This window comes from Furipterus horrens, unplaced genomic scaffold, assembly GCF_987537825.1.
Source record: "Furipterus horrens unplaced genomic scaffold, mFurHor1.1.pri manual_scaffold_12, whole genome shotgun sequence".
Lineage (NCBI taxonomy): Eukaryota > Metazoa > Chordata > Mammalia > Chiroptera > Furipteridae > Furipterus > Furipterus horrens.
Window position 1 is genome coordinate 69,174,504 of NW_028327182.1, and position 27,428 is coordinate 69,201,931.

Consider the following 27,428-nt stretch of genomic DNA (forward strand, 5'->3'; position numbering starts at 1 on the left):
AACATATACTTAAGGGAATTTAATCCATTTCCATTGTAAAGGGGTCAAATCTGTTCAATTTTTAGTGGCTTCCATAAAAAGGTGATAACATAATCTCTCTTGCTAAAACTTAATTTATGACATGGGGGACTCCTGAAAATCAAAATCATAAATGTTTCTGCCTAAACCTATTACCTTACATTATGCTTCTCATATACAGATTAAAATTGTCTTTTAAAGCAGAAAAACAGTATAGAAATAAAAGGTGCTACACTGTAGCTTGGAACTTCACTGTGGCTCAAGGGGAGGCACGTATGTTGCACACTGCAGTGGGGAGGGGGCAAACTCCAGTTGCAGCTCCACGTTGGCCCAGCAGGAAGGGTCTTTCTAATATGCAGAAAGCTAAATAAAACCTAGTGGTAGCAAAACCACCAGGCTAGAAATAGACCGTACAAGGAATGAATGCATATGAAGTTGTACTCGGGACACTGAAATGGAATGATAATGCCTAAGAGTTGCTGAGACCCTGCATGTAACATTGCACCTTTACTCACCAGCACAAGTAACTTTTCTCTTTAAAAAAATTCCATGAGCGAATTCTGGTCAAGATGGAGGCGCAGGTAGACATGTTTTGCCTCTCACTCAACCATAGAAAGAATGACAACCAGATCTCAAAAACTAATAACAACCAGAACCATCAGAAAATGGAGCTACATGGAAATCTGACAACCAAGATTTAAAGAAGCCACATTCATCCAGATGGTAGGAGGGGTGTAGTCACAGAAATGGGCAGAGAGGTGGTGTGGCTTCAACAGGCAGCAGCAGGGGTGGCAGAATGGACAGTCCCATATTCACTTGTGGTTGATAAAAATTGGGAGGGATGCCTTGGGAGCAAGCTATCCCCATCCAGGCCAGACCACACAGCCCAGGGTTCAAGCACTGGGAAGATAAATCCCCATTACCTCTTGCTGTAAAAACCAGTGAGGGTTGCAGTGGAGGAAAAGACTGATGGATTTTCACTGCTTAAAGGACCTACATGGTCTTAGAATGTGCACAAACCCCAGGGCAGCAACTGGAATGGCGTGAATCACATACAGGAATTGGGTGAAACAACTGGAAATGGGCAAATGTAGGGCAAATTGCCAGAATCCAGGCAGGGGCATTGTCCCCTCTCTGAGCCCCCCACCACAAACAGGGCCAAGAGCAGTGAAGCGGGTGGCCCCACCCTGGCAATTACCTAAAGTTCCACCCCACACAATTTACGGGTGCCTTTCCTACATAGGCCACGCTACTAAGACAGGCAGTAGAAGCAGCCCTACCTCATACACAGAAACAAACACAGGGAGGCTGCCAAATTGAGGAGGCAAAGAAATATGGCCCAAATGAAAGAACAAAACCTCAGAAAAAGAACTAAACGAAATGGAGATAGCTGACCTTCAGATGCAGAGTTCAAAACACTGGTGATAAGGATACTCAAAAAACTCACAGAGTATAGCAAAGAAAGAAAAAAAGGAGGAGAGAGAGGGAGGGAGGGAGGGAGGAAGAGAAAGAAGAAGAAGAAAGAAGAAGGAGGAGAAGGAGGAGGAGAAAGAAGAAGGAGAAGAAAGAAAAAGAAATGAAGTTTCCACAACAGTGATGGTAACGAAGTCGGATTCAAATCAACAATTTGGAACAAAAGGAAAAAATAAATGTCCAACCAGAACAGAAAGAAGAGACAAGAATGAAAAAAAATAAGGAGACTCAGGAACCTCGGGGACAACTTTAAACATACCAACATCTGAATCAGAGGTGTCAGAAGAAGAAGAGGAAGAACAAGAAATTCAAAGCTTATGTGAGAAAATAATGAAAGAAAAATTCTCTAATTTGCAGAAGGAAATAAACATACAAGTCCAGGAAGCACAGAGTCCCAAACAACTTGGACCCAAAACAGGACCACACCAAGGCACATCATAATTGAAATGTCAAAGGTTAAAAATAAAGAGAGAATCTTAAAATCAGCAAAAGAAAAGCAGAGAGTTACCTACAAAGAAATTCCCGTAAGACTATCAGCTGATTTCTCAAAAGAAGCTTTGCAGGCAAGAAAGGACCACCAAGAACTATTCAAAGTGATAAAAAGCAAGGACCTAGAACCTAGATTACTCTGTCCAGCAAAGCTAGCATTCAGAATGGAAGGGCAGATAAAGTGCTTTCCAGAGAAGGAAAAGCTAAAGGAATTCATCATCACCAAGCCATTATTAAGGGAAATATTAAAGGGACTTTTTTAAGAAAAAGAAGATCAAAACTAGGAGCATTAAAATGACAACGAACTCACAACTATCAACAACTGAATCTAAAAAACAAAAACAAACTAAGTAAACACAAGAACAGGAACAGAATCATAGGTATGCGGATCATTTGGAGGATTATCAGTAGGGAGGGGGAAGGGGGAGAATGGGGGAAAATGTGCAGGGATTAAGAAGCATAACTGGTAGGTACAAAATAGACAGGGGGAAGTTAAGAATAGTATAGGAAAGGGATAAGCCAAAGAATTTACACTCAAGACCCATGGACATGAATTAAGCAGGGGGGACTGCTGTAGGGAAGGGTATACCAGGGGGCGGGAGGGCGGGGATTGAAGGGGGAAAAAATTGGGACTACTGTAACAGCATAATCAATAAAATATACTTTAAAAGTTGCGTGAGAGTTATCAAAATTCTGTGTCATGACTTAAAGATTAGGAGAAAGGTAAGATATTGCAATTAAATAATTGACAACAACATAACAAGAGGTTAGCTGCTTTCTAAGTGTGAACAAGGGAAAAAAATACATCTGTTACTCAGAAACACCTTTGCTCTATTTTCATGATCACCATACCAACCCTGAGATTTAAAGAGATGCATTCTACCTTATCTGCAGAACTGAGAAATACCAATTACTGCACAATACCTAAATAGCCTTTGGAGGGTTTTCATGTTACTATAACAGGGGATGTTATTAACTTGAACTTGAAAATGTATGTGGGTGTGTGACAGGGTTCTGGAAGTGCGTGCATCCTGAACAAATTAGGACACATAGTCAGGAAGTGTCACAATCTAGGTCATGATTTTTTTTTTGTCTGTGCTAACAATACATATAAAAAATGCAGAAAAAATATCCTGACAATAATAATTATAATTAAGAACACAAAAAAGCATGCAAGATATTTTTCAGGTAAAAAATTTAAACTTAAGAGAAATTGCCTATTGGCAATTAAGAAAAAATTTTTCTGAAAAAAAAAAGTGTTACATGCAATTAACAAAATTGGGTTTTATGGGTGCCCTGCTTGGGGGCATTCCCTGGTCCACAGCACCTAGCACAGATGGCCCATGGTAGGAGGTCACTAAATATTTTCACAAATTAATCATAAAACACAAAATGTTAGATTCCAAAGAAATAATATCACTCTACCAAGAGGGTGCAGGTTTAGGAATTCTATTTTCAAATTTGACTACAAAAATAGGTATCTCTGCTCTGTGTTAGTGAAGAGCTTTTGGGAGGGAATCTTACTTTCTACATTCTCATTTTAGTGACTGCAGTAATAATACAAAGTGTTCTTTGGAAAGAACCTTGACCTAGAAGCCAAAAGATTTTGGTCCTAGCTCCAGCAACAATCACTTAGATTCTCTGGAAATCAGGTTTGCTATCTGTAAGATTGGACGATTCTACCTGCCTCACTTCTCTGGATTCTTTAAGGGTCAAATTTGATCCGGTACTCAGTTACTTTGCATTGCATGGAACACTAAACAAATAAGATGAACTAAACTATTCTGACTTTAGTTTATTTAAACACATATATTTTGCATTTATTATCGAATTTCTATGTCCATCAAGTCAACTGCATTTCCTATAAAGCCACAGAATACTTTAAAAGAGAATGAAATCCAGTGCTGCCTTTTTGCCCCTTCCCGCTAGTCATGACCTATGAATTATCTCAGTTTTGTTTTGTGGCTAAATTTGACATATGAAAATAAGAATTTCTTGGGTATTTAAAAAATCTGAGAATTTTAGGAAATTCCTCCTTTATCTTATGCCCAAAGTGTTTGTGTTTTTCCCTAATGAGTACTACTGATATTAATTTTCAAACACAGAATATTGTTCATGAAGCTCCAGGGCCCTTTTCTTCTTTTTAGTTCATAAGTATCTGATAATATACACATGTTCTGATATCCCCAAAGTACTTCCTTTCCCTCCAGCCAAGCTACTTGGCTATCTCGCTTCTCTCAGAGCATTTTCCCCCAGCATGCGGCCGTAATTTCAAGACTTCATTAATCATGCTCAGAATCTAAAATATAAGAACAGGTTCAAGGAGGTGAAAACATGACAACTCAATTTTGCCCATATAATACAATACAGTGCTGGTAAAGCTTGAGGTTTTACAAAACCCACTATTAGCTTAACCTTGTTGAAAAGGCTGTGGTCAGATCGGTCTGAATTAATAACTGAATTTTAACCTACTTTCAGTGAACACTATTAATTCTTTTAAAACATATACAGACCCCTCAAGGAAAGAAGTTCAGCCAAATGTTGAAGGATTTTATGTTTTTGGTCAAGATTTTTTATTTTTAAACTGAATAGATAAGAAATGCATATAATTGCACAATCAATACAGATTAATGGTTGGTAATTAATACAACAAAAAGCTACTTTTCAAATACTTAAAAGTAGCCTTCTCTTAGCAGGTATGTTCCTTGCACCTCAATGCTGTTCACAAGCCTGTTTTCAAAAGATAATGTGGAGAATATCTCCTGGTTAGATTGTAGAGTTTTAAAATGTGTGACTTTTCCCCATGTATTCTGTATTTAAGTTTTTTTTTGTTTTTCTTTTAAAGTCAATCAGAGGAGAGATGACCCAATGTGTAAGTGGTATTAGAAACAAAGAGAGGGAGGGAAGATGAGAGGAAGGACAGGTCACACCTGCTGTCCATGCCCCTCCCCCTCCCCACTCTGGGGTCTGTGGCATCAGACACAATGACCACAATGACCAAGATATTTCTCTTTGGCAAGAAAAGGCTGATCAGTCAAGTACCTTAAAAAGTGGCCTTTCCTATCTCTTCCTCAGATACAAAATTGCTAATTTTGTGAAATTCCTGAGCTCCCCACAAGACTTCCAAACCAATGGGTGAGCAGCAGGCATCCTTGAAAGAATAAGTTCCCAAACTCAGGGCTTCTCCACAGGCAGAATCAGTACCTTCTATGAAGAAATAGATGAAGAGCAACCATGTAAGATCTCTCTGATGATCCATGTAAAAATGCTGTAGTTGATTATTTGGGTCCAGAATTTCAGAATAACAGATACAGTAATAAAAGGAAGCCAGCTCTATATCAGGGCTTGCGAAGAGCCACAGAGTCCTGCTGGGAGATGGTTAAAGGCAGAGCTCATGCTGCCCTGGCCACCTAACTTCTGGGACACAATCATCTAAACTTACCTACTGTGTAGGGGTATCGATGCCAGGAAAACATGATGTGCCATAAATAAGGAAACAGACACTGCTCCTTATAGCTCTAAACAATCACGATGTAATAATTGCTGAGTAAAAGACAAATGCTTTGCTTCTGAAATCAGGTTCCCCACACTCCTCTAGAACTTATACTTAATTATGTGATTGAATACAGGAAACACCTCAGGAGAGAGGTGCCTGTGTCAGGAACAAAATATTTGACAGCACAAAAAATGATATGTGTGTGTTCTTAATCTGTCACTGGGTGAAGCAAATGACTTTTTTCTTTCTTTTTTTTTTAATTGTATTTTTAACTATATTCACTGAAGAGATTACTTGCCGGAAGCATCACTTGCCATGCAGAGTACATTTTTAAATTCATCCCACATAGACACCTATTTTACTACTGGCTACATTTCATGTCTTTCTATGACGCAGAGAGCCTTGAAGGGAATGGGTTCCCAGAGTATGAACAGACCCTCCAGTCAGGGAACTTCATTTTATTTTTAAATACTTGAACGGTAGACACTTTGGGTTAAGAACATAACTTCACAGAGGCAAGAAGGGATATGTCAAAAGAAACAAATGGTTGTTACCACAGATTTTTTCATAATTACAATGTATTTCTCCCTCCCATTCAGTTCTGGGTACTTACCTAGTAGTAAGACCAAAGAAATGACACCTGACCAATGGTCGCGAGGCTAGGGACAACTATCAGAGCAATTGTTTCAGAAAGTCACACACCAACTCTGCCCTCCCAGCACCACAGAAAATTTCAGAAATAAAATATGAAGAACTAAATAGATTCGTAAACAGAAAAAACAAAGACATTGAGGCAAGAATCACAAAAGTTCTCAGCCATAATTGCTTCAACTCAGGAGAAAAAGACCAGATGGCAATTGGGACTCAAGAAGCTTTGATTTTCACATCGGCAGGCTTGAAAAACTAGTGATGAAGGGACCCTGGGTAAATGCTGCTGACTCACAGTTCCTCTTTTTCTCAGCATACATCATTGGAAAAGTATTCAACAGTGAGGAAATGTCTACTTGTAAAGTAATAACCCATTATGGGCCTGACCTTCCTCCGCTCCAGATTAATGGAGCTCTCTGACATTTATTGCATACCAAAGTTCCTCTTGGTAAAATAACATTCTACTCTAGAAAGGTCAGGAAAGCACAGCACTGAAGTACCTTCTTGCATTTACAGGCAGACCTGAAATCAGGGTACAGAGGAATTTAGCTTGGAAGGCCCACACTTCCCTAATGGAGATTTTCAACTTGAAATCAGAATGTCTAGACTTTTTCAGATAGAGAAACAGATACCGATTCACAAGGACACAAACAAATACAGCTGCCGTGTATCTTCATCCTTGGAAGGCAAGTCTATGGAGGTGTGTCCTACACGCCAAGAGGCAATGCAAAATAAATCTCATCCTCAAATAAACTCCCAGGCTCCCTGTTCCCCCGTGATGTCCACACTGCTCGAGCTGTCCCTTGGCACAGACTGCTGCCTCTGTAAAACTCACCAGTGCTTCTCACCTTCCAGGAGCTGCTAGCTCTGATTTCATCCCTGCACTTGGTCCTCCCATCCTCCCTGCCCACATCGCACAGCACCCCTTCCATGATGAAGCCCACTGCAGCTACCTCAAAAACTGCTGACGCAGAAAAAAAGTTTCAAAAACCCAGGCTTGAAGCCAGTGGGCAGGGAGTGATCCCATAAGACAGCAAGTAAGGGGTGTGGGGGATCTGAAAAAAGTGTGTGTGTGCACGTGTGTGTTTGTGCCTATGTGCATGTGTCTACAGGCACGCACATGAGATACAAAGAATGTGTGTCACAAGAAGCATTGGAAAGTAAAATAGGTTTACCTGTGCAGGTGAGCAGAGAGGAAGAAAAGTCAGATAACTAATGAGAAAGGATTAGAAATTTACAGTGGGAGCAGGACAAAGAGCCGAATTTTAATAGAAGGAGGGAAGGAGTACAGTGTGGGCCATGCAGCCAAGAGTGTGATGTCTCCCTACTCTGGGTCAACACCTGGGGACTCATCCTGGCTTCGGAATCCCCCGTGGAAGCCAGACACCCCTTTGAGGTAGTGGTGGCATGCCACCCTGAAATCTGGGTCTCAGCTCCTGTCCTCACGGCCCTGAACCTGCAAGGGCCTGAAGGACTGAGTTCCTTAGCAGACACTAGCAATCTAATGTCCATAAAAAAGAAAAACACTGTTTTATTTCATGAATCCCAATCATACTGTTACAGAATGGGGGCTGTCCGGGGGTCCCCAGAGCCTGCAGGCTGGGGGATGGGAAAAAGGAAGCAGCTTTCAGGATGCCTTCACATGCCTGAGGCTAGTGTCTAGTGTCTTTGTTATGCAAATGGCTTTGATGCATCTAAGACCCAGGAAGATGGGAGGGGTCTTAGACCGGGGGATGGTATGGAAAGAGCACACAGAGCCTGTGTGAGGTTCTGTTAATGGTCAGAACTGGGTACCATGCTCACTGCATCACAGGACGCAGTCAGGGATTTAAAAATAAGCAGCAGACATTTTAACCACACACACCACCCTTCTTTGAAAAGAAGGGTACGCCATGTGATTTGGAGAAGGTGCTCTCCATGTGGATTAGAAATGGGGAACGCCATGCGGCTTGGGAAAGGAAGGAACACCATGCAGTTTTGAGAACACCTTGCAGCTGGGAGAACGGGGAATACCTTTGTGGTTTTGGAAAGGAAAGGCTGGGAATTCACGCGGCTCTGGATTAAAAGCTGGTGGACACCACAACACAGAAAGACTTCCCCAATCAGAATTGAATGATTGGCAGCTACCGGTAAAGCTGAACTGTGTCTAGGAAGTAGGAAAACGGTTTCTCTAACTTTTCTAAAACTAGCCTGGTTTGGTAGGGGAAGGCAGAAATATGTGTGTGGGTGTTTTAAGGAACATAAGACTTAACAGCAGAAATCCTCAAATAATCTAAATCTATATAACTGTTAAATAAACAATCCTTTTTCTTTTCTCTAAATTCTGGTATTGAGAGTTATAATTCTGGCTGCAGGCAATCGGGCCCCTAACTAAACAGCCTGTGGGTTCTGTTTCAATTGGAGCAGCCCAGGGGTTCTGTTACAATACTTTAGAATGTTATTATTAGCTTTTGCTGCAAGTTTTTCCCCAGCCATAGATTACTTCTGACTTGGCAGGCAAGGTATTCAATGAGCTGTCAGGTAACCGTCTCCTGCAAAGAACTGCATGTTTCACATCCAGATGGGATGCAACCCCCAGGAGGCCAGGACATCCTCACCAGGCCTTTTTGAGATGGTGGGGTCACTGCCTCCCTGGGTGCTTGGGTACAGCCTGTGTGGTCCAGAGTCTGAGGAGGTGATGCCTGCTCGTTACCAAGTGCCTCTGTTTGAGTTGAGCCACCAAAGCTCTGGTCCTCCAGCTCCTTATGGGAAGAGGCAGAACCCAATACTCGCCACCCACATCAGCCATGGCAGGAGGGTTTCCACAGCAATGTTACTAAATGCCATGCATCAGGTGAAGAGGTGCTAAGCCCCAATGTAGAAGAAAACATACCATTGCCTGGCCTCCAAGGTTAGAAGACAGGTAGCCTGGAGCAAGACTCTCCCAGGTACCTCCCAACTTGCCCATAAAATACTGATCAAATTGGAGAAAAGAGGCCCAGCTTAAGAAAACATTAACTCCCAAGGGCTTAGAAACACAGAAGGACACACCTGCTTTTTGCCAGATAACTTCATTTTGATGAAAATATGCACTTTACTGATTTGCGATCTTTTATGTATAGAAAAAGACGAGTTTGGGACAAGGAACACGACTGTCCATGGCAGTTCCGTGTCCAATTTTCGACTCCCGATCAGGGCAAACATGATGAAAATTAGGGAACCAAAATTGGGGGGGGGGGGGGCTAACTTATGTGCCCTGAGTGTGCTTCCTGAATTTTAGGTCTCTGACTCATGACCCCAGCTCAACTTTGGTCCCTACGGGGCTCACTTTCATGGCACCGCCTTCTTTTTATCTCTGAGCTTGGAGAGAAGTATTCGATTGGGGCTTTATTGATGCTGCTCCTCGTTGGATGTTTCTTTCCCCTTGCCATGAGGTTGTAAGATCTCAAGGACAGGTGTCATACCTGTCTTGCTAACCACTGCCTAAATCCATGGGCACATTTCCACCACTGAGCAAAACTCAAGAAGACCTGTGGAGTGCAGGGGGAATGGGATGGGGTGGGACGGTGGGCAGAGCAGTTCACTGGATCTACTGTGAATATATTTAATTCTTTTACCAATCTTCTAGGGAAAACCACTTCAACATAAGCATTTAGCTAGATTTAGAGACCTCAGAATTCACATCAACTTAACGCCTGGGATTTCGTACCTAGAATCAGTGAAGTAATACACGGCCCTCACATGTTACAGTGAGACATCCATAAAAAGTTCTTTAGACAAAACCTCAGGATCTAACGAGACAGGTCTAAGAGATTCATATCTATCATTCATTACCAAAAGCATCTTTCACCTCTTTGTAGGTTGGCCTATAAGCATGCAGGTGGGCATGACCTCATACTCATGAAGGAGAACCCCTACTGAAGGATTTTAAACCAGGAATAATTTTATGAAAGCATTTTAGAAATTAGCCAAGAATCATTATTAGCTTCTCATGTTGGCTTTTCATGTGAAGAATTCCAGAGTCAATTGAATTTGTGCCAGATAAGCATTATACTTTAATAAAACTCGTAGTTAACCAGTGGAGGCAGCCTAAGCCACATGCATGCAGTACTTGGGTATACCTTTAACATTTCTAACAGGTTTGCCAAAAGGAAAAGAAGAGAAAGAAAGGGGCACTACTTCCCCACAGTCATCTGGTTTGTTCCTTACCTCTGACTAATTCTTCCTTTGTTTAACTGCACATTGTGCTAAACCACTTCACAAGCATGAGGGTTCTGTTAATATCATTTTTGTGGGTGCAGTTCCCCACGCCCACGCTACATCATTATCTTGCATCATTACGTGCTGTCTGGAAACATATTTGGAACGTTCATGATAGTGTACCAACAAACTGGGGGAAAGCCAACTGCCCAGTTTCCACTTGTCAGGGTTGGTTGTAAGTCTTCAATCTTGAATTATAGCGTACAGGCTCTTTTTGCTCTTTCTAAAAGAAAGTTCTTTTCTTGCCAGTCAATGTTTTGTCAAGATCATATTTAGAAAAAATAATTTTTTCCATTAATAGTCAAGACAAGGACTGTCAGGACCCAGCATCACTGACGACAGTGTGCACTCACAAGAGGTGTTCTGGGCTTTAAAAGTCACGGGACACAATATTCCATTCAAGACACTTAATTTTCTACTACTCCTTCTAAACATGGAAAAAAATCAACTCACTATTTTTGAAGCAGCTCTTGAGGAGGTACGTTTCAAATAGCATTGTAAATCAAAAATAAAATGTGGATTTTTATCATTATAATCTATCACAGGTTTAACGGGTCTCAGAAGCACATGGCAAAGGAGCAGATTTTATGTAATGGAGAGAAATAAGAAGATGAAATGGACACTGGGGGAAGTACAGCTCTCTGTCCCTCCTATGGGATAGAACAGTTATATTTCAGTGACATCCAGTGGTGGGCCTGGTGTGCATAATAAGCTAAATCTACTTTGCAGAAATCCATTTTTAGTGTCTTCCCTATGAGATATTGTTGATATTTTATCCTTGGATTCAAGCTTTTTTTTTTTTTTTTTTAATTCTTTGTTTTCAAAGAACTATCCAAAAGTCAAAAGTAGGTAAATGTTGAAACTGATATTGATTCCCACAATGACTCTGCCAGATGATGACTCATGTGCAATATGTGGAAATAGGAAATAGGAGACATCTGGGAAAAATCCTGGCATTGCAAGACATCAAAAAAAAAAAAAAAAAAGTATTGACCCAAATAACCCGCTAACATGCCATTGAGTCCTGCAGTGAACACCAGTAGCTCCCAAAGTGATTAAAGTAGATTATTAGTGATTAAAGTAAATCATTTAGCCATTCCCCTAGATTTCAAGAGGGCTGAAATCCATGATAAAGCAAAAATGAAGTGACATTTCTTAAAGGATCCTTTTTAAATAATATTTAGAACAAGGAAAGTTGGCCAAGGGAGGAGAGGAGTTTGAACAGTGCTTCTAACTATATGTATTGTATGTCAGGAAAAGCAGTTACCAACAAAAGTCTGCAGAGGTATTTGGAAAGTTGGGGAAGTGAATAAAGGCAGAGTTGGTTTCCCTTATATTTTAAGGGATAATGATTCTGGAAATGGAAGATAAAATCACAACATTGACTAGAAATTGGATGATGTTTCCAGACAGACCTCCCAAGTGAGTACATTTCATTTTTCCTCTACCAAAAACTTCCAAAAGCTACAAACTCAGTTCCTAACAAGAGTGCTATAATTCTAAAAACATCCTAATATCTCTTTAATTTAGGTTCTAGGAGAGTTTCTGTCACAGGTGGAACAAGTCCATTTCTCAGGTCTTCTAGTTTTCATTTGTGAACTGAGTCATGATCTATGCCTATGTCTTTATGTCCAGGTATCTGTCCAGGTCTGGACAAGCAAGCAAACTCTTTCCTCATTTTATCACAACTTTTAAATTCAACTACGCTAAAATGATAGGCACACATAGATAACATTTAAAATTTCCTAAGTTCTCTTATGTACAATACCTTTCACCTGATCGAAGTTCATTTCTTTTTTTTTTTTTAATAGTTTAACTTGATCAAAATGATTTGATGAAACACAATCAGCTAACAGATAGTGGAATTCACACTAGAATCATGGTTTTATTCAACAAAACATTCTTTCCTAAAGGCTGTTCCTGATTTGAGAAATAAATGGTATCTGTGATCAAATAAGTTTGGGGAACTGTACATGATGTGCCATTCCTTAAAGGTTCAAAAGCTTCTTAAAGGGTCTGAGGTACCCTAGAGTGGAAACAACAAACATCCACTTAACCACAACTTGGTGTTCTCCAAACTTATTTGTCCTTGGAATGCTCTTCAATACTCTGTCCCAATGGAAACATTTATTAACATGCCCAAGAAGCCCTGAGCATCACATTTTGGGAAAGGATGAACTAGACACTATGGCTTTCATGAATGCTCAAAACACACGAAAATAAAGATAAAATCAGTCTCAAAAATACTAGAAGTAGTTTCAAATACACTTGATGTACTAACTAAACAAATATTAATTTTATTAAATAAGCCTCCTAATATTTTATACTAAGTAGCAGTTTTTACTACATTTTTACTCTATATATTTCACATATGGAAGAAAATAAAATTTCTTTTGAATCAGACTAAATTTTGAAATTTTCACTAATTCAAATATGCTACAAAGTGCTTAATAAATTATTGTTATTATTAATTCACTCTTACTCAAATCAGCTAATTGATCCTAAGTTTCAAATAGTCTACATGAAAATATTTACTTTCGCTTACTTGAGAAAAAATTAAATAGAAAGAAACGTGATACTTTTAACATTCAGAACAATGGTTAATATAATTTAATTTATGAGGAAATTTTTCAATATTCTGATAAAAATAATAGAAATATAATCTTATTCTTTAATAATCCTTGAGGACCCAAATATACACAGGTACTAAGAATAACTGGAAATGAACTACTCAAAAAATGAAGTAGAACATACACAACACTCTATTCCTGCTGATGACTATAGTCTTCTGACTGTGTCCAGAATGGATGAACTCTTATGGCCATATTCACCTCCTGGGAAATCAAGGAGATATGCCCATTAAGTAACAAAGGTTACTCCCTTTTATCCCAAGTGAGGAAGTTCCTACAGGATAGAGTATATGCCAGGATTTCCTGAAGGAAGGGAGTGGAAGGGCCCAATACTCACTATGTACGTGCATCTCTTGACACAGGCCTAAGAAACCCTCAATTCAGTCTGCCCTGAATACTGTATAAAATAAACATGCCATGAATGAGATGGAATGAATGCTGAGGTCTGGGCTGGGCTTCCCCTAACCTCCCTCAGGTGGGGGTAGGCTCAGATTTGGGCAGATGACCTCTAACCTGCTACAGGTCACAGACAAGGTGGCTCTCTCTGGTTATTTGTTTAAACAGATGGAAGCCCTAGTGAATGCTTCCCTAGAAAAGGAACTGGGAGGTCTGCCCATGGCCCCTAAGGAATAGGCTCATTATTTGTGGTGCTCCAGTAACCCCTCCATCACTATCCATTCAGAGGAAGGCTTCAGAATGTTTGCTTTCCTTGGCAGGTAGCCAGGAGAGCAGCATCTATACCATGGGTTCAGTTTTCGAGCAACAGGAGCTGGCTCAAGACTCAAGAATACTCTGAACCACAAGTTCATTGTGCTGGGTTCTCTCAGATCAGGATCTTCTTATCTTGAAAAGTGGAAATTGGTTAGTGCTGTGATAGCACTTGAATCCTGTTACTGGCCTCTTATTCACTATAAGAGATTAGGCAAATTCAGGGGCTCTCAATCCAGGCTGATTTTGCTCCCTGCTCTCCCCAAACCCCAGGAGACATTGGCCACATCGGGAAATATTTCAGTTGCACAATTGGGGGAGAGAGGGTGCTCCTGGCACCTGGTGGGTAGAGGCCAGGGATGCTGCTAAACATCCTACAGTGCACAGGACACTCACCAGAGAAGAAACATTTTTCTACCCAAAGTGTAGTAGTGCCAAAGCTGAGAAACCCTGGACTGGTTGGTTTTTCTTTAGCGGTAAAATGGGTATAATAATAATAAGCATAAAAAGCATTCAGCACCATTCCTGACCTAAGGTAGAAGTTCACTATGCATCAGTCCCTTTCTCTTTCTTGCTCTGATACTCCAAAACCAGGACTTTTCTCTCTTGACCAAAATCTGTTATTTATGAGCAGTCTATAATCTAATGTTAACACTCAGACAGATTTATATGTAGGTCTGATGTTGAACATCTATTGACTGTGTCAATAAGTATAGGAACTAAGTGGCCGATAAAGCTACAAATCATTTACCATAACAAAAGAAAAGAGTATTCTGCACAAAATTAGTGCTAAAGCAACATTAACTTCTTCACAGATTTCCAGGGCCAGAAACAGAATTACTTCCAGATTGGCCAGATTTCTCCAAACCATTCAAATCAGATAAGGTACATATTTTAGGCAAAAAGGGAGAAATTCCATTTTCAAAGTTCTCTGCCTTGAATGCAATCTGGGATTATACTATCTGATTACTATATTACTGCTGTGCAGATGCAGTATGTAGTGATTTATAACCCATCTCATTAGCAATAACAGAATAATTTGCTTCTTCCACATTGTTGGCAAGGACCTAGATATCAGCAGGTTAAAGTATTCTGAGAAGATATGAGATACCCATGCAGTTCCCACTACTTGTTGGAATTACTATAATTTTAGTTAAGACTCTCTGTGCTTCCAAGACTGTGGCTTGGGAATGTCCCTTTCAAGAGTCACTACATTAGAAATTATCAAACCTTTTCTATGATAGCATTTATCAGCTGTCCACAGAGGTGCTTTCTCTGATTAGTGCAGTTAAATTCAGCATGTGTCTTCATGCATATGTGTGACAGATGACCCTGTTCTATACCCAAACAAGTCTGGATGAATTAGCAAACACATAATTTGCCTGGATCCTGCTCATTTAAGAAGCTGCCCCTTTATCTATGATTCTATGTCACAGGAATTTCTCCCTTCTCAGAGCAACTGTAGCATTTGTTTTCTCTACCACTTCTCCTAGAACTTGATAATTCACACTTAACTTGTTATTGATTTCATGCGTCTTTGTCTTACCTCTAATTTAATGTGAAGTTCATCTTTTTGGACACTCTAGAGACATAGAATATAATGAAAGCTTTACATAAACATGGATTCCCATGGTTAAAATATTTGAAAGGCTTCTTTAGCAAGCTCTAGTTTAGCAAAATCTAAATGGTTAACTTCTAAGTATATAGCAGTAACTTCTGGGAATCAGTTGAGAAAATCAGGTTATCTAGCAAAAGAAGAGCTTAACTTTTGGCTAGTTCTGAGTAGGCATGTATTCAAAACCCTAATCAGTTTAAGTAGATAACATTCCCACAGCACTGAGGCCTCAGGAAGAACACAAAGCCATTGTGTACAAACCCAAATTAATTACCTAAGAGAAAACATCTGAAGACATGAGTGGCCAGCCAGGGAAGTAGGAAAATAAACAACTCAGCATAGACACTAAAATCCAGTGAAAGACTCATGAATTTAACTGCAGAATTCAGAATATCTCGCTTTATATTGATAACTATGGGATTATAAAATGACTAATGATCTGCTGCATTAAAATTTACTTAGCTATCTGGAGAATATAAGGCATTCTGTCAATTAAACACAAGCAGGACTTAGCCAAAAGATATTTGGCAATTTATACTGGAGATATTCCAATTTCCACTGGTGGCTTCTAAACAGCCAGTATGTCAAAGTGTTTTTTCAAGGAGATGTGAAAAAGACATGTCTCAGAAACAATGATTTCCAAATTTCTAAGGCAGTAACACTCTGTCCCAGTTATGTGGCTATTTTATTTTTTAATACAAGTCAAAATTCATTTAATTTGTAGACATTTGAGAACAGCAAAAATCTCCTATGATAATTGAAGACATTCATTAGTAGCTCAAAAAGTAGGCCTGCACTTTGAAGCACTAGATTTAAATTGTGATTCTAAACCCTTTATTGATTTTGCATTTATACCCAATTAGCCTGTCTAGGACTTGCTTTGAGAATGGGTTAGAGTCGGTGGTAGTTGCAGATGACCAACTTCTCTTACTGACCTGTCAGCTAAGAATAAATTTCTTTTTTATCTGACCTTGGGAAGAGAGAAATGGAACCAAACCTGAAACCCCAGCTCAGTCAAGATCTAGCTGTATCACATCATTAAACTAATTATTTTAACATCACTTCCAAGACAATAAGTGGAAGTTTAAAATTTACCCTTTCCATGAGAGGAAGGACCACTTCCTTGCTCATATTATGTGAACCATAGGACCTGAAATCTTTATGCTCAAAAGGAGAAAAGATAGATCTCTGATTTTTGTTAAAAGGAGATAATTCTAAATAATTTAGCTATCCCCTAGATTTCAAGAGGCCTTCAGGCCCATTCAATAATTAGACTTTGAATGGTTTAACTTATAGCAGCACAGTTAAGTTAGTATTTTAAATAGTCTATATTTAATAATAACATAAAAAATTGAAAATGGACAATGGAGGAGACTATGAGGGAACAAGGTCAGGCCAGGAAAGGCCATGGAGATCCTAGATTCTGGACATCAGATTTACTTTCTGGGAAGTACAGAATTCTACACTGTCTACTCCAGTACCAACAGGAGCTCTGGGGTTTTCCAATTTGAAGGCATAGGTTGGTCACAGTAGCAGGCTGACCCGAGCCATCATCACAAGAAAGCATCACAGTCTAAGGGCATGTCTTCCTTGTTAGGTTGGGTACTAGGTGCTGTTTGTGGCTCAGATGTGACCCTGACTTTTCTAAAAATGTTTGAACAACTCTGAACTGAAGTGGGCCAGGTCCATAAATAGCTGTCATCAAGTTATGAAGAAGTCAACTGAAAATATCTGGAAAGCTATAGGTGGATTGATCTACTTAGTTATATATTAATGGGTGGATTTTGGCAAAAATTAAAATAAATCAGGCTAGAAAACGTATGCACAGAACAGGAAGTCTGAAAGCACCAGAGCCATGCAGGAGTGCCACCAGATTCAGCTGATACATGGGAGTGGAAATCAAGAAAGTTGGTGGAATGGACCCTGTCATTTTTTTTTTTTTTTATGGACCCTGTCTTTTTAAGAGTGAGAAATGGCAGCTCTACCTGCCCCTCTCCAAATCCTGATGTTTTAAGTTACAAGAAAAAGTTAGTAGTGTTGATATAGGCCTTCATTTCCTAGTTGTTGACATCTGAAAGTTCTACTTTTTATAGTTGTGAAGTTTTTTTTGTTGTTGTTAGTGCAGTGGGCTTTTATGTAATTCAAGTTAGATCATTTTTTAAAAAAGGGATGTTTGTGGTATGAACATACCTGCCCTACTATAAAAAAAACTCTTAAGAATGCACACTTGATCTAACTAAAAAAATTCTCCAAGTAAGAGAATGAACAGCCCATAAAGATAAGTTATATCAAGTTGACCAAAAAGTTCATTTGTTTTTTTTTCCTCAAGATTGCTCTAGTAGCACTTATTTGTCTTTAACTTTATTCAAACAATTTTGTTAGACTGTACTGTGACAGCTGTCATATCAGCGTGCTTTAAAAAAAAATTTATCAAAATTGGTAAATTTTTGTGTAGCCACTTTAATATTGAAAATAGAAGAGAATTCTGGTCAAGATGGAGGCATAGATAGACACGCTTTGCTTCTTCATGCAACCATAGAAAGAATTACAACCAGAACTCAAAAACAAATAACAACCAGAACCATCAGAAAACCAAACTATATGGAACTCTGACAACCAAAGATTTAAAGAAGCAATATTCACCAGATGAGTAGGAGGGGAGGAGTCACAGGGATGCCAGAGAGGCAGTGTGGCTCGGACAAGTGGCAGCACTAGCAACATGGGCAGTCCCACATTCACATGTGGTGGATAAAAATTGGGAGGGATGCCTTGGGAGCAAGCAATCCTAGCCCCAGGCCAGATCACACAGTCCAGAATTTCAGCACCGGGAAAATAAACCCCCATTACCGCTGGCTGTAAAAACCAGGGAGGGTTGGGGTGAAAGACGAAACTGCCAGATTTTCACTGCTTAAAAAGCCTCCATGGTCTTAGAACATATGAAAACCCCAGAGCAGTAACTGGAAGGTCACCAATCACATCCAGGAAGTGGGCGAAGTGACAGGAAAAGGGGCGAGTGCTGGACAAATTGCCAGAAGCCAGCAGCAGCATTGTCCCCTCTCCAAGCCCCTCACCACAAACAGAGCCATAAAGGAGGGAAGCAGGTGGCCCCACTCTGAAAATGTCTTAAGGCTCCACCCCACACAATTTACAGATGCCTTTGCTACATAGGCCATGATATTAAGACAGGGAGTAAAAGTAGCTCTACCTAATACACAGAAACAAACACAGGGAGGCAAAGAAATGTGGCCCAAGTGAAAGAACAGAACTAAAACCCAGAAAAAGAATGAAATGAAATGGAGATAGCCAACCTGCCAGATGCAGAGTTCAAAATACTGGTGATAAGAATGCTCAGAGAACTTATAGAGTATGGCCAAAATAAAAAAAGAGGAAGAAGGAGAAAAAAAGAAGGAAAAAGAAGAAAAAGAAGAAGAAATAATGAAGGTTCCACAAAGTGAAATTAAGAAAAAAATATACAAGGAACCAACAGTGAAGGGAAGGAATACAGGATTCAAATTAACAATTTGGAACCAAAGGAAAAAAATAAATATCCAACAAGAACATAAAGAAGAAACAAGAATGCAAAAAAAAGACTCAGGAACTTCTGCGACAACTTTAAACGTACCGATATCCGAATCATAGGGGTGCCAGAAGGAGAAGATGAAGAGCAAGAAATTGAAAACTTATTGGAAAAATAATGAAAGAAAACTTCCCTTATTTGGAGAAGGAAACAGACATGCAAGTCCAGGAAGCACCAACAGTCCCAAACAACTTGGACCCAAAAAAGAACACACCAAAACACATCATAATTAAAATGTCAAAGGTTAAAAATAAAGAGAGAATTGTAAAAGCAGCAAGAGAAAAGCAGAGTTACCTACAAAGGAGTTCCCATAAGACTATCAGCTGATTTCTCAAAATAAACTTCAGAGGCAAGAAGGGACTGGCAAGAACTATTCAAAGTGATGAAAAGCAAGGACCTACAACCAAGATTACTCTATCCAGCAAAGCTATCATTTAAAATGGAAGGGCAGATGAAGTGCTTCCCAGACAAGGTAAAGCTAAAGGAATTCATCATCATCAAGCCATTATTATAGGACATGTTAAAGGAACTTATTAAGAAAAAGAACATCAAAACCAGGAACATTAAAATGACAACAAACACAACTATCAACAACTGAATCTAAAAAACAAAAACAAACTAAGCAAAGAACCAGAACAAGAACAGAATCATAGGTATGCAGATCATTTGGAGGGTTATCAGCTGGGAAGGGGAAGGGGGAGTAAAAGAGGAAAATGTACAGGGATCAAGAAGCATAACTGGTAGGAACAAAATAGACAAGGGGATATTTTGAGTAGTATAGGAAAGGGAGAAGCCAAAGAACTTACACATACAACCCATGGACATGAATTAGGGGGTATTTCTGAAGAGAAGGCAGATGGGGGTCAAAGGGAGAAAAATTGGGACAACTGTAACAGCATAATCAATAAAATATACTTAAAAAAAGAAAATGGAAGAAAACAAGCAAGATTTTCAGCACATTATGCTTTATTATTTCAAGAAAGGAAAACTGCAATTCAAACACAAAGAATGATCTGTACAGTATATGGAGAAGATGCTGTGACTGATCAAATGTGTCAATACTGGTTTGCAAAGTTTCATGCTGGAGATTTCTCACTGGATGATGATTCATAGTCGGGTAAACCAGTTGAAATTGATAGCAATCAAATCGAGACATTACTTGAGAACAATCGATGTTATTCCACGTGGGCGATAGCTGACATACTCAAAATATTCAAATCAATAAAGTTATTGTTGAAAATGAAAAATCTTTTATTTTATGGAAAAAACCAAACAATCTTTTTGCCCAACTCAATAGTTGATAAAGTTCATAATAATGAAAGACATACAAATGTTTTTACATCTTTCATTTATCCAAAAACTACCCACTTAATACCAGTGCCTCCAACTGTCAGCCTATTTTCTTAGAAGAATAACCTTGGTATTTTAGCAAGTAGTTAAAAAAGAAATGATGCCATTTTCTGTAAAACAGAATTTGCTGAATTTCAAAAGTGTGAGTTAGTCTGGCACCCCATAAACCTTCAAGCAGGCTGTGAGTAAGAAAGAAAATCTCACGCTGGCCCAGCTGACACCTTCTGCTTGTGGAAAGTTGGCAGTAGGCCACAGGGTCCATATCACCTCAACCTGCTGTGTGCTCCCATATGGGTGGCTGACTGGTTTACTGGCCATGCCTGGTTCCCATGGTGACTCCCAGATGGTTTAAGGATATGCACTGTCCCTGGGTAAAAACTAGACAGGCATCCTCTTTCATATCTGAAATGCACAGTTATGATTTGCCTTCCAAAGAAAATGATCCGTTATTCTTTAATGAGAGAGGGGAGAATTGCTTGATTAGAAAGAAATATTTTAACTTCACATTTGAGACACAATAAATATTTACTGTTTTTGTAAATAAACCTAGACAAGTATTTATAAATTAAGTGTTGTTTAAAATAGTACTTTGAATAGAAAGCCCACAAGTTCAATAGAAATTTCTTTTTTTCCCTAGAAAAAGGCTAAATTTAGTTTTATTCATAATTCCAAAAAATACTACTGACTCAACAGATTTTCTTCCAATACACTTGTTCCTTCTAGAGTCAAAAGAGAAAAATGAAGCAAATCCCTTTTCCTACATTAATTGCCACTAATTATTACAATCTTTGGGGAATAACTGATAAGATTCCTTAGCAATAATGTTAAAACTGGTTTTGCTTCACTTGTATTACTCTGGGAAAAATATTAAAATAAGTAATAAGGGTTTAACATGAGTTGCTGATTATTTGATTCGTTTAAATGTAGTTTCTAATAAGTTCCACATTGATAGAAACTCAAAAGGAATTGCTGTTATTGAAGTTTTGGCTACTTACCTTTTGTCCTTTCACTCCGTGGCAGTCACATTTCCCACAGCCAGAGCCAGCACAGCCACCCTGGAAATAAGAGGAAAAAGTCTGTAAGTAGAAGAACTTTTGCAAATTGAGATCCGTATTTGAATTGAAATGATTTTGGAATCTTCACCTATTAATGGGAAAAGTCTCTCCCTGTTATAACGAGCATGGTCTTTAAAGTACGTGATATCTGGATTTGTGCTAATGGGGCTGTCACATACTTGTCCTAAGGTCCATCTCTCTTGCCCTAACAGACAAAATAGCAGTACTGGAGTAGAACACATTAAAGCATTGCTTAGTCCAAATAGTGAAGATTGTCATGTATATTTTTTAAAATGGACTCTCCAAGAGATTATGATAACAGGACACAACACATATTTGCAAGGCGATGAAAATGTCACACTTCTGAATTAGGAGTTTAAGACCTGAAACCATGGGAGATGGCTTAGGAGGGCAGAGTGCATGCTTTGGCCCTCTCGTTCCCAGGGAAATACAGGCATAGAAAACAAAAGCCAGTTGTGCAAAGAGGAAATAAATAAAGGAGCTTATTTTTAAGCCCAAACCCCAAAGAACTGATTTTTAACTCAATTAAAGCTTGAATGTTCAATTAAGGAACAGTCAACAGAAAAACATCCCTTGTAGCCCTGGCTGGTGTGGCTCAGTGGATTGAGCGCTGACCTGAGAACCAAAAGTTCACAGGTTCGATTCCTAGTCAGGGCACATGCCTGGGCTGCCAGCCCAGATCCCAGATGGAGGCGTGCTAGAGGCAACTGATCAATGCATCTCTCGCACATTGATGTTTCTCTCCCTCTTCTCTCTCCCTCCCTTCCCCTTCTCTCTAAAATTAAACAAATAAAAAATAAATTTTTTAATCCCTTGTAGTTCATTTCTAGAATATAAATAAATGTTAGAACCGTATGGAAAAGAATTTAAGCATGTAATAAAAGCCGGAGAAGAAGGGAGCTAACATGTTCAAATGCCCATCAGCTGCTAAAAACCATCAGCTGTCACCCTGTTTTACAGATTGAACACTGAATTGGGAGGCTTAATATAACTTGCAAAAATGAGGTTGAAATTAGAACCCAAATTCAAATTCCATCACATAAAACTTCCAATACACTAAGAGATAAACATATGACAATACCTACATACACGTGCAATTTCCTTAGGAGAACCCAAATTTTAAACCAAAATAGACAGAATTATTATGGACAGAATAAAAGAGGGTATGATAGAAATAATTTTAATGAACTTTTAAGTCTGAGATAAAAATGTAAAGCAATATTCTGCTTCAGGTGATACGTTTTTTGAAAATAAAACCATACTGTTAATAGTACTGTGATCATGTGAAGTCTATTTTTAAACAATACACCTATCTTGGCTCCATTGCCATGGAGATCTTTTGTATAAAACAACTGCATTTGAAAATAGGTATTTTATAAGTGAAATCTGAAAGGTTCCTCTCTAAGACAGTAAGCTGTTCTTTCTTTTTTTTTTTAAGTGTATTTTATTGATTATGTTGTTACAGTAGTCCCAATTTTTCCCCCCTTTGCTCCCCTCTGCCCAGCATCCCCCTTCCCTCCAATAATCCCACCCCCCTAAGTTCATGTCCATACATCATGCATATAAGTTCTTTGGCTTCACCCTTTCCTATATTATTCTTAACTTCCCCCTGTCTATTTTGTACCTACCAATTATGCTTCTTAGTCCCTGCACCATTTCCCCATTGCTCGCCTTTTCCCCTCTCAGCTGATAACCCTCCAAATGATCCCCATAACTATGATTCTGTTCCTATTCTGGCTTGCTTAGTTGGATTTTGTTTTTATTTTTTAGATTGAGTTGTTGATAGTTGTGAGTTTGTTGTCATTATAGTGTTCATAGTTCTGATCTTCTTTTTCTTAAGTAAGTCCCTTTGACATTTCATATAATAATGGCTTGGTGATGATGATCTCTTTTAGCTTTACCTTGGCAGGGAAGCACTTCATCTGCCCTTCCATTCTAAATGATAGCTTTGCTGGACAGAGTAATCTTGGTTGTAGGTCCTTGCTTTTCATCACTTTGAATAGTTCTTGCCAGTCCCTTCTTGCCTGCAGTGTCTTTTGAGAAAGCAGCTGACAGTCTTACAGGCACCCCTTTGTAAGCAACTCTCTACTTCTCTCTTGCTGCTTTCAGGATTCTCTCTTTTATCTTTCACCTTCGGCATTTTAATCATGATGTGTCTTGGTGTGGTCCCCTCTGGGTCCAGCTTGCCCAGGACTCTCCGTGCTTCCTGGACTTGTATGTCTAATTCCTTCATAAAATTTGAGAATTTTTCCTCCATTATTTTTTCACATAAGTTTTCAATTTCTTGTTCTTCCTGTTCTCCTTCAGGCATCCCCATGTTTCGGATGTTGGCACATTTAAAGTTGTCCCAGAGGTTCCCAAGCCCCTCCTCATTTTTTTCAATTCTTGTTTCCTCAATCTGTACTGGTTGATTGTATTTTTCTTCCTTATGTTCCAAATGATTGATTTGAACCCTGGTTTTCTTCCCTTCACCATTGGTTTTGTGTGGATTTTCCTTCGTTTCGCTTAGCATAGGCTTCACTTCTTCTCTTATGCGTTTGCCATACTCAGACATATTTGTCAAGTCTGTGAGCATCTTTATCACCAGTTTTTTGAACTCTGCATCTGTTAGGTTGGCTATCACCTCATTTATTAGGTTGGCTATCTCCTCATGACTTAGTTCTCCCACTGGAACCTTGATCCGTTCCCTCTTTTGGGCCATACTTCTCTGTCTCATCTTGACAGGTTCCTCTGTTTGTTTACTTCTGTGTCTTAGGTAGAGCTGTTGCTCCTGTTATGTTGTAAGGGGCAGAGCCTTAGGGATTCGTCAGTATAGGGCGACCTGTTTCACCATGTTGTGGTGCTGTATGTGGCGGAGGGGTCTGAGAGGGAACAGTGCCACTTGCTTAGCACTCCTCCCTTTTCCAAGCACTTCTCCCACTTACGTATGGGACTGGTGCCTCTCTAGCTGTTGCCCTGGCCGTCGTTCCCAGAGTCGGTGGGTCTGCGGACGTTCTAGGACCGTGGGGGACCTTTAAACAAGCAGACTCCACTGAGAGACCAGCAGTTTCTGCCTCCATCCCAACCCTCACTGATTCCCACAGTCAGAAGCAATGAGGCTTGATTTTCCCCAATGCTAAGGACCATGAGCTGTGCGGTCTAGTGAGGAGCTGGGAACACTCTCCAGGTGTCCCTCTTGAGTTTTAAAAATGAGTAAGTATGCTTTCCACCGGCCTGCCGCTGCTGCCACCACCAAACCACATCCTCTCTGCCCTGGCTCTGCCCCTCCTACCTGTCTGGATGAGTACAGTTATTTCCTCACTTATCGTGGGTATTACATTCTAGACCCCCCTGCGATAGGTGAAAATCCGCGAAGTAGGAACCTTACATTTATTTTAGTATTTATATATATTTTAAGGCTTTATAAACCCTTCCCACACACTTATAAACCATTCCCAGTCCCTTATTAACCTTTCCCAATCCCTTATTAACCTTTTCCACACTTTTATAAACACTACTTATGTTCTTAAACATATTCTCCACTCTTAAACCTACGTAACTTTAACAAAATATATGTACAGTACCGCAAAATGCCGTGATATAGCAAAAAATCGGCAATAAATAATTAAATATTTTTTAAAATCCTGCGATATCGTGAAGCCGCGATAAGTGAACCGCGATATAGAAAGGGACTACTGTATTTCTTCTTCATATCTTTGTTTGTTGGACGTCCACGCAGTTTGATTTTCTGGAACTTTTGGTTGTTTCTAGTTTTGAGGTAGTTGTATTTTTTCTTAGTTCTGGAGGGAGACGCAGCGTGTCTGTCTACGCCTCCATCTTGGCCGGAAGTCCCAGTAAGCTGTTCTTAATTTTATATTTTGGAAGTAGGGACAATTGATAACAATCCAGACTCCTGAAATTATGGTTTTGTTTCTTTCTATGGCTCACATTTTAGGCAATTTTCCGCATGCACTCTCATAACCTCTTAAATCAATCCATGTTCACAGTTTACTTCACATTCTGGGTTTTGGTGACCAAAGACTTAAGCCTGTGCTCCAGAAGGTTCATCCAAAATGCATAAATACAAGTACTGAGAGACTGAAGAGGTATATCTGACTCAACATCACCACCATCTCTTATCCAATCCCCAGGTGAGCACTCACTGCTCCCTGCCTGGGTTTTCATAAAATGTTGACTGATGGTCCTGGCTGGTGTGGTTCAATTGGTTTGGAGTGTTGTCCCATAAACTGAAAGGTCATGGGTTCAAGTCCCAGTCAGGGCACATGACTAAGTTGTGGGTTTGGTCCCTGGTCAGTGCGCATACAGGAGACAGCCAATCAATGTTTTTTCACATCGTTATTTCTCTCTCTTTCTCTCTCTCTCTCTCTCTCTCTTCCCCTCCCACTCCCTCCCCCTCCGTCCCCTTCCCCTCTCGTGGAATCAATAAATATATACATCCTCAGGTGAGGATTTAAAAAAATGTTGCTTGTATGCCTCTGTTGCAACATTTATCATGTTTCCTTATAGTCCTTTATGTGTATGTCTCCCCAATACCCTGTTGAGTACTTTGAGGGCAGGACAGGACCCTCTCAATGAGCCTGATATAGACTGTATTTCATCTGAGACTACATCAGTTGTACAACTGACATCAGGAAATAAGAAAAAGCACTTGCACAATGACACATCATCAATTGTTAGATCTACCTCAATTTCGGAGTTGTTAAAATACTAATAAATGGGCATCTCAGGATTGATGAGATAGGGTAGTAGGTACCCTCTTACCGTTGTTTTGTTATTGGTGGAGGTGCCCATTTAATCAATCTCACATTAATGACTGTAGATAACAACCCAACAACAACTGGCATGTCAATCCACAATGTATTAACTGCATAACAGCACTGTGGGAAAATCTCCAAAAAGGGAACTCAGCAATGATTGTGAGACCAGTCCAGATCACCAGACCAGAGAGAGAAGAGGGGAGGTTCTCAGGAGTGCACAGATGCCCACAGCTGCCCAGAGCTGCTAGGTTAGCCCCCGGACTAGGAAAACCCAAAGGTGAGGCAGCTCCAAGTTACTGGGGCGCCAAGTTGGACTCCTCTCTGTTACTACGCCATTCCCCACAACTTTTCTGCTTCTGAGCCAGGTTCAGAAAAACACCTCTGTTCTTTAAACTCTGCTAAACCCCCTGCCACTCCTATAGGTACCACACGGAAAATCTACCCAGGTGAAGACTCATTAATTTGTATAGTATTTACTTGTCTACCTACCACAGGAGCTTAGCTGGCAGAAATCCAACAACAGCCTGAAGCAGTGTGGGCTTTTCTATTTAAGTTTCTTCAAAACAGCAAACTAGGCAGGGAATCCACTGACTAAAGCTGAACATGGCCATCTGGTGATTCTGGAGTTTTCTCTTCTGAATTGTTGATAAGATCTCAGAGGCTTATCTTTCTTCAATTGGAGGGAAGTTATAAAAATGAATTTCCTGGAACTGTTCCCTTAAGCTATCAGTAAATGCTTTAATGACAGGGGACCCCAGATAAGAGGTTATGGGGGCACAATTGTGGATGTTGGGGTCAAGTTGCTTGTGAGTCTTTGCTACAGAAATATACCCAGTACGTGGGTAACAAAAAATCAGTTTTGCCTTGGGCAGCACTTCAAGACATGACAACCACTGGGGAAAATCTGAAATAAAAAATAAAGGACTAAAAGCCTTTTGTAGGCTCTGTTATAGAAATAAAGGGCCCTCAACCTGCCCCCACCAGCTTATATCAAGCAAAATTTTGTCTTCAATTCTCAGACCAAAGACATTCATGGTTCATTTTCTGCTTTATTCACCAGGAAATTTTAGTACCAATTCTGGCCCTAGAAGGCAATTCCAATGAATTGATAATTCTAAGAATATCTAAATTATGGTCAACTTTTCAGAACAAAAAAACATTTTTATACCATGATTCACCTTCTGGGTGGCCTAGCATTTTATGTAAATGGCTCTGTTGTTACTTTTTTAACTAATTTTTAGAATAACAAGCAAAAATCATAAGCTGCGCATTTACTTTGCTAAATAAAATATATTTTGAAATATCACTATCCTGGTCCTTTACAATCGCTGTCACATGATGACCCATGCTGG

The 27,428-nt window shown here is 39.6% G+C and overlaps 1 protein-coding gene across 1 annotated transcript in view; it reads right to left on the reverse strand.

Moving 5' to 3' along the window:
- Positions 1 to 27,428, reverse strand: part of COL4A1 (collagen type IV alpha 1 chain) — a 156,288-nt gene that overhangs the window by 69,107 nt on the left and 59,753 nt on the right. The window contains exon 2 of the mRNA XM_090258047.1: positions 21,239 to 21,298. Within this exon, the coding sequence (XP_090114173.1) occupies positions 21,239 to 21,298 (60 nt within the window). The remainder of the gene's footprint in view (positions 1 to 21,238; positions 21,299 to 27,428) is intronic.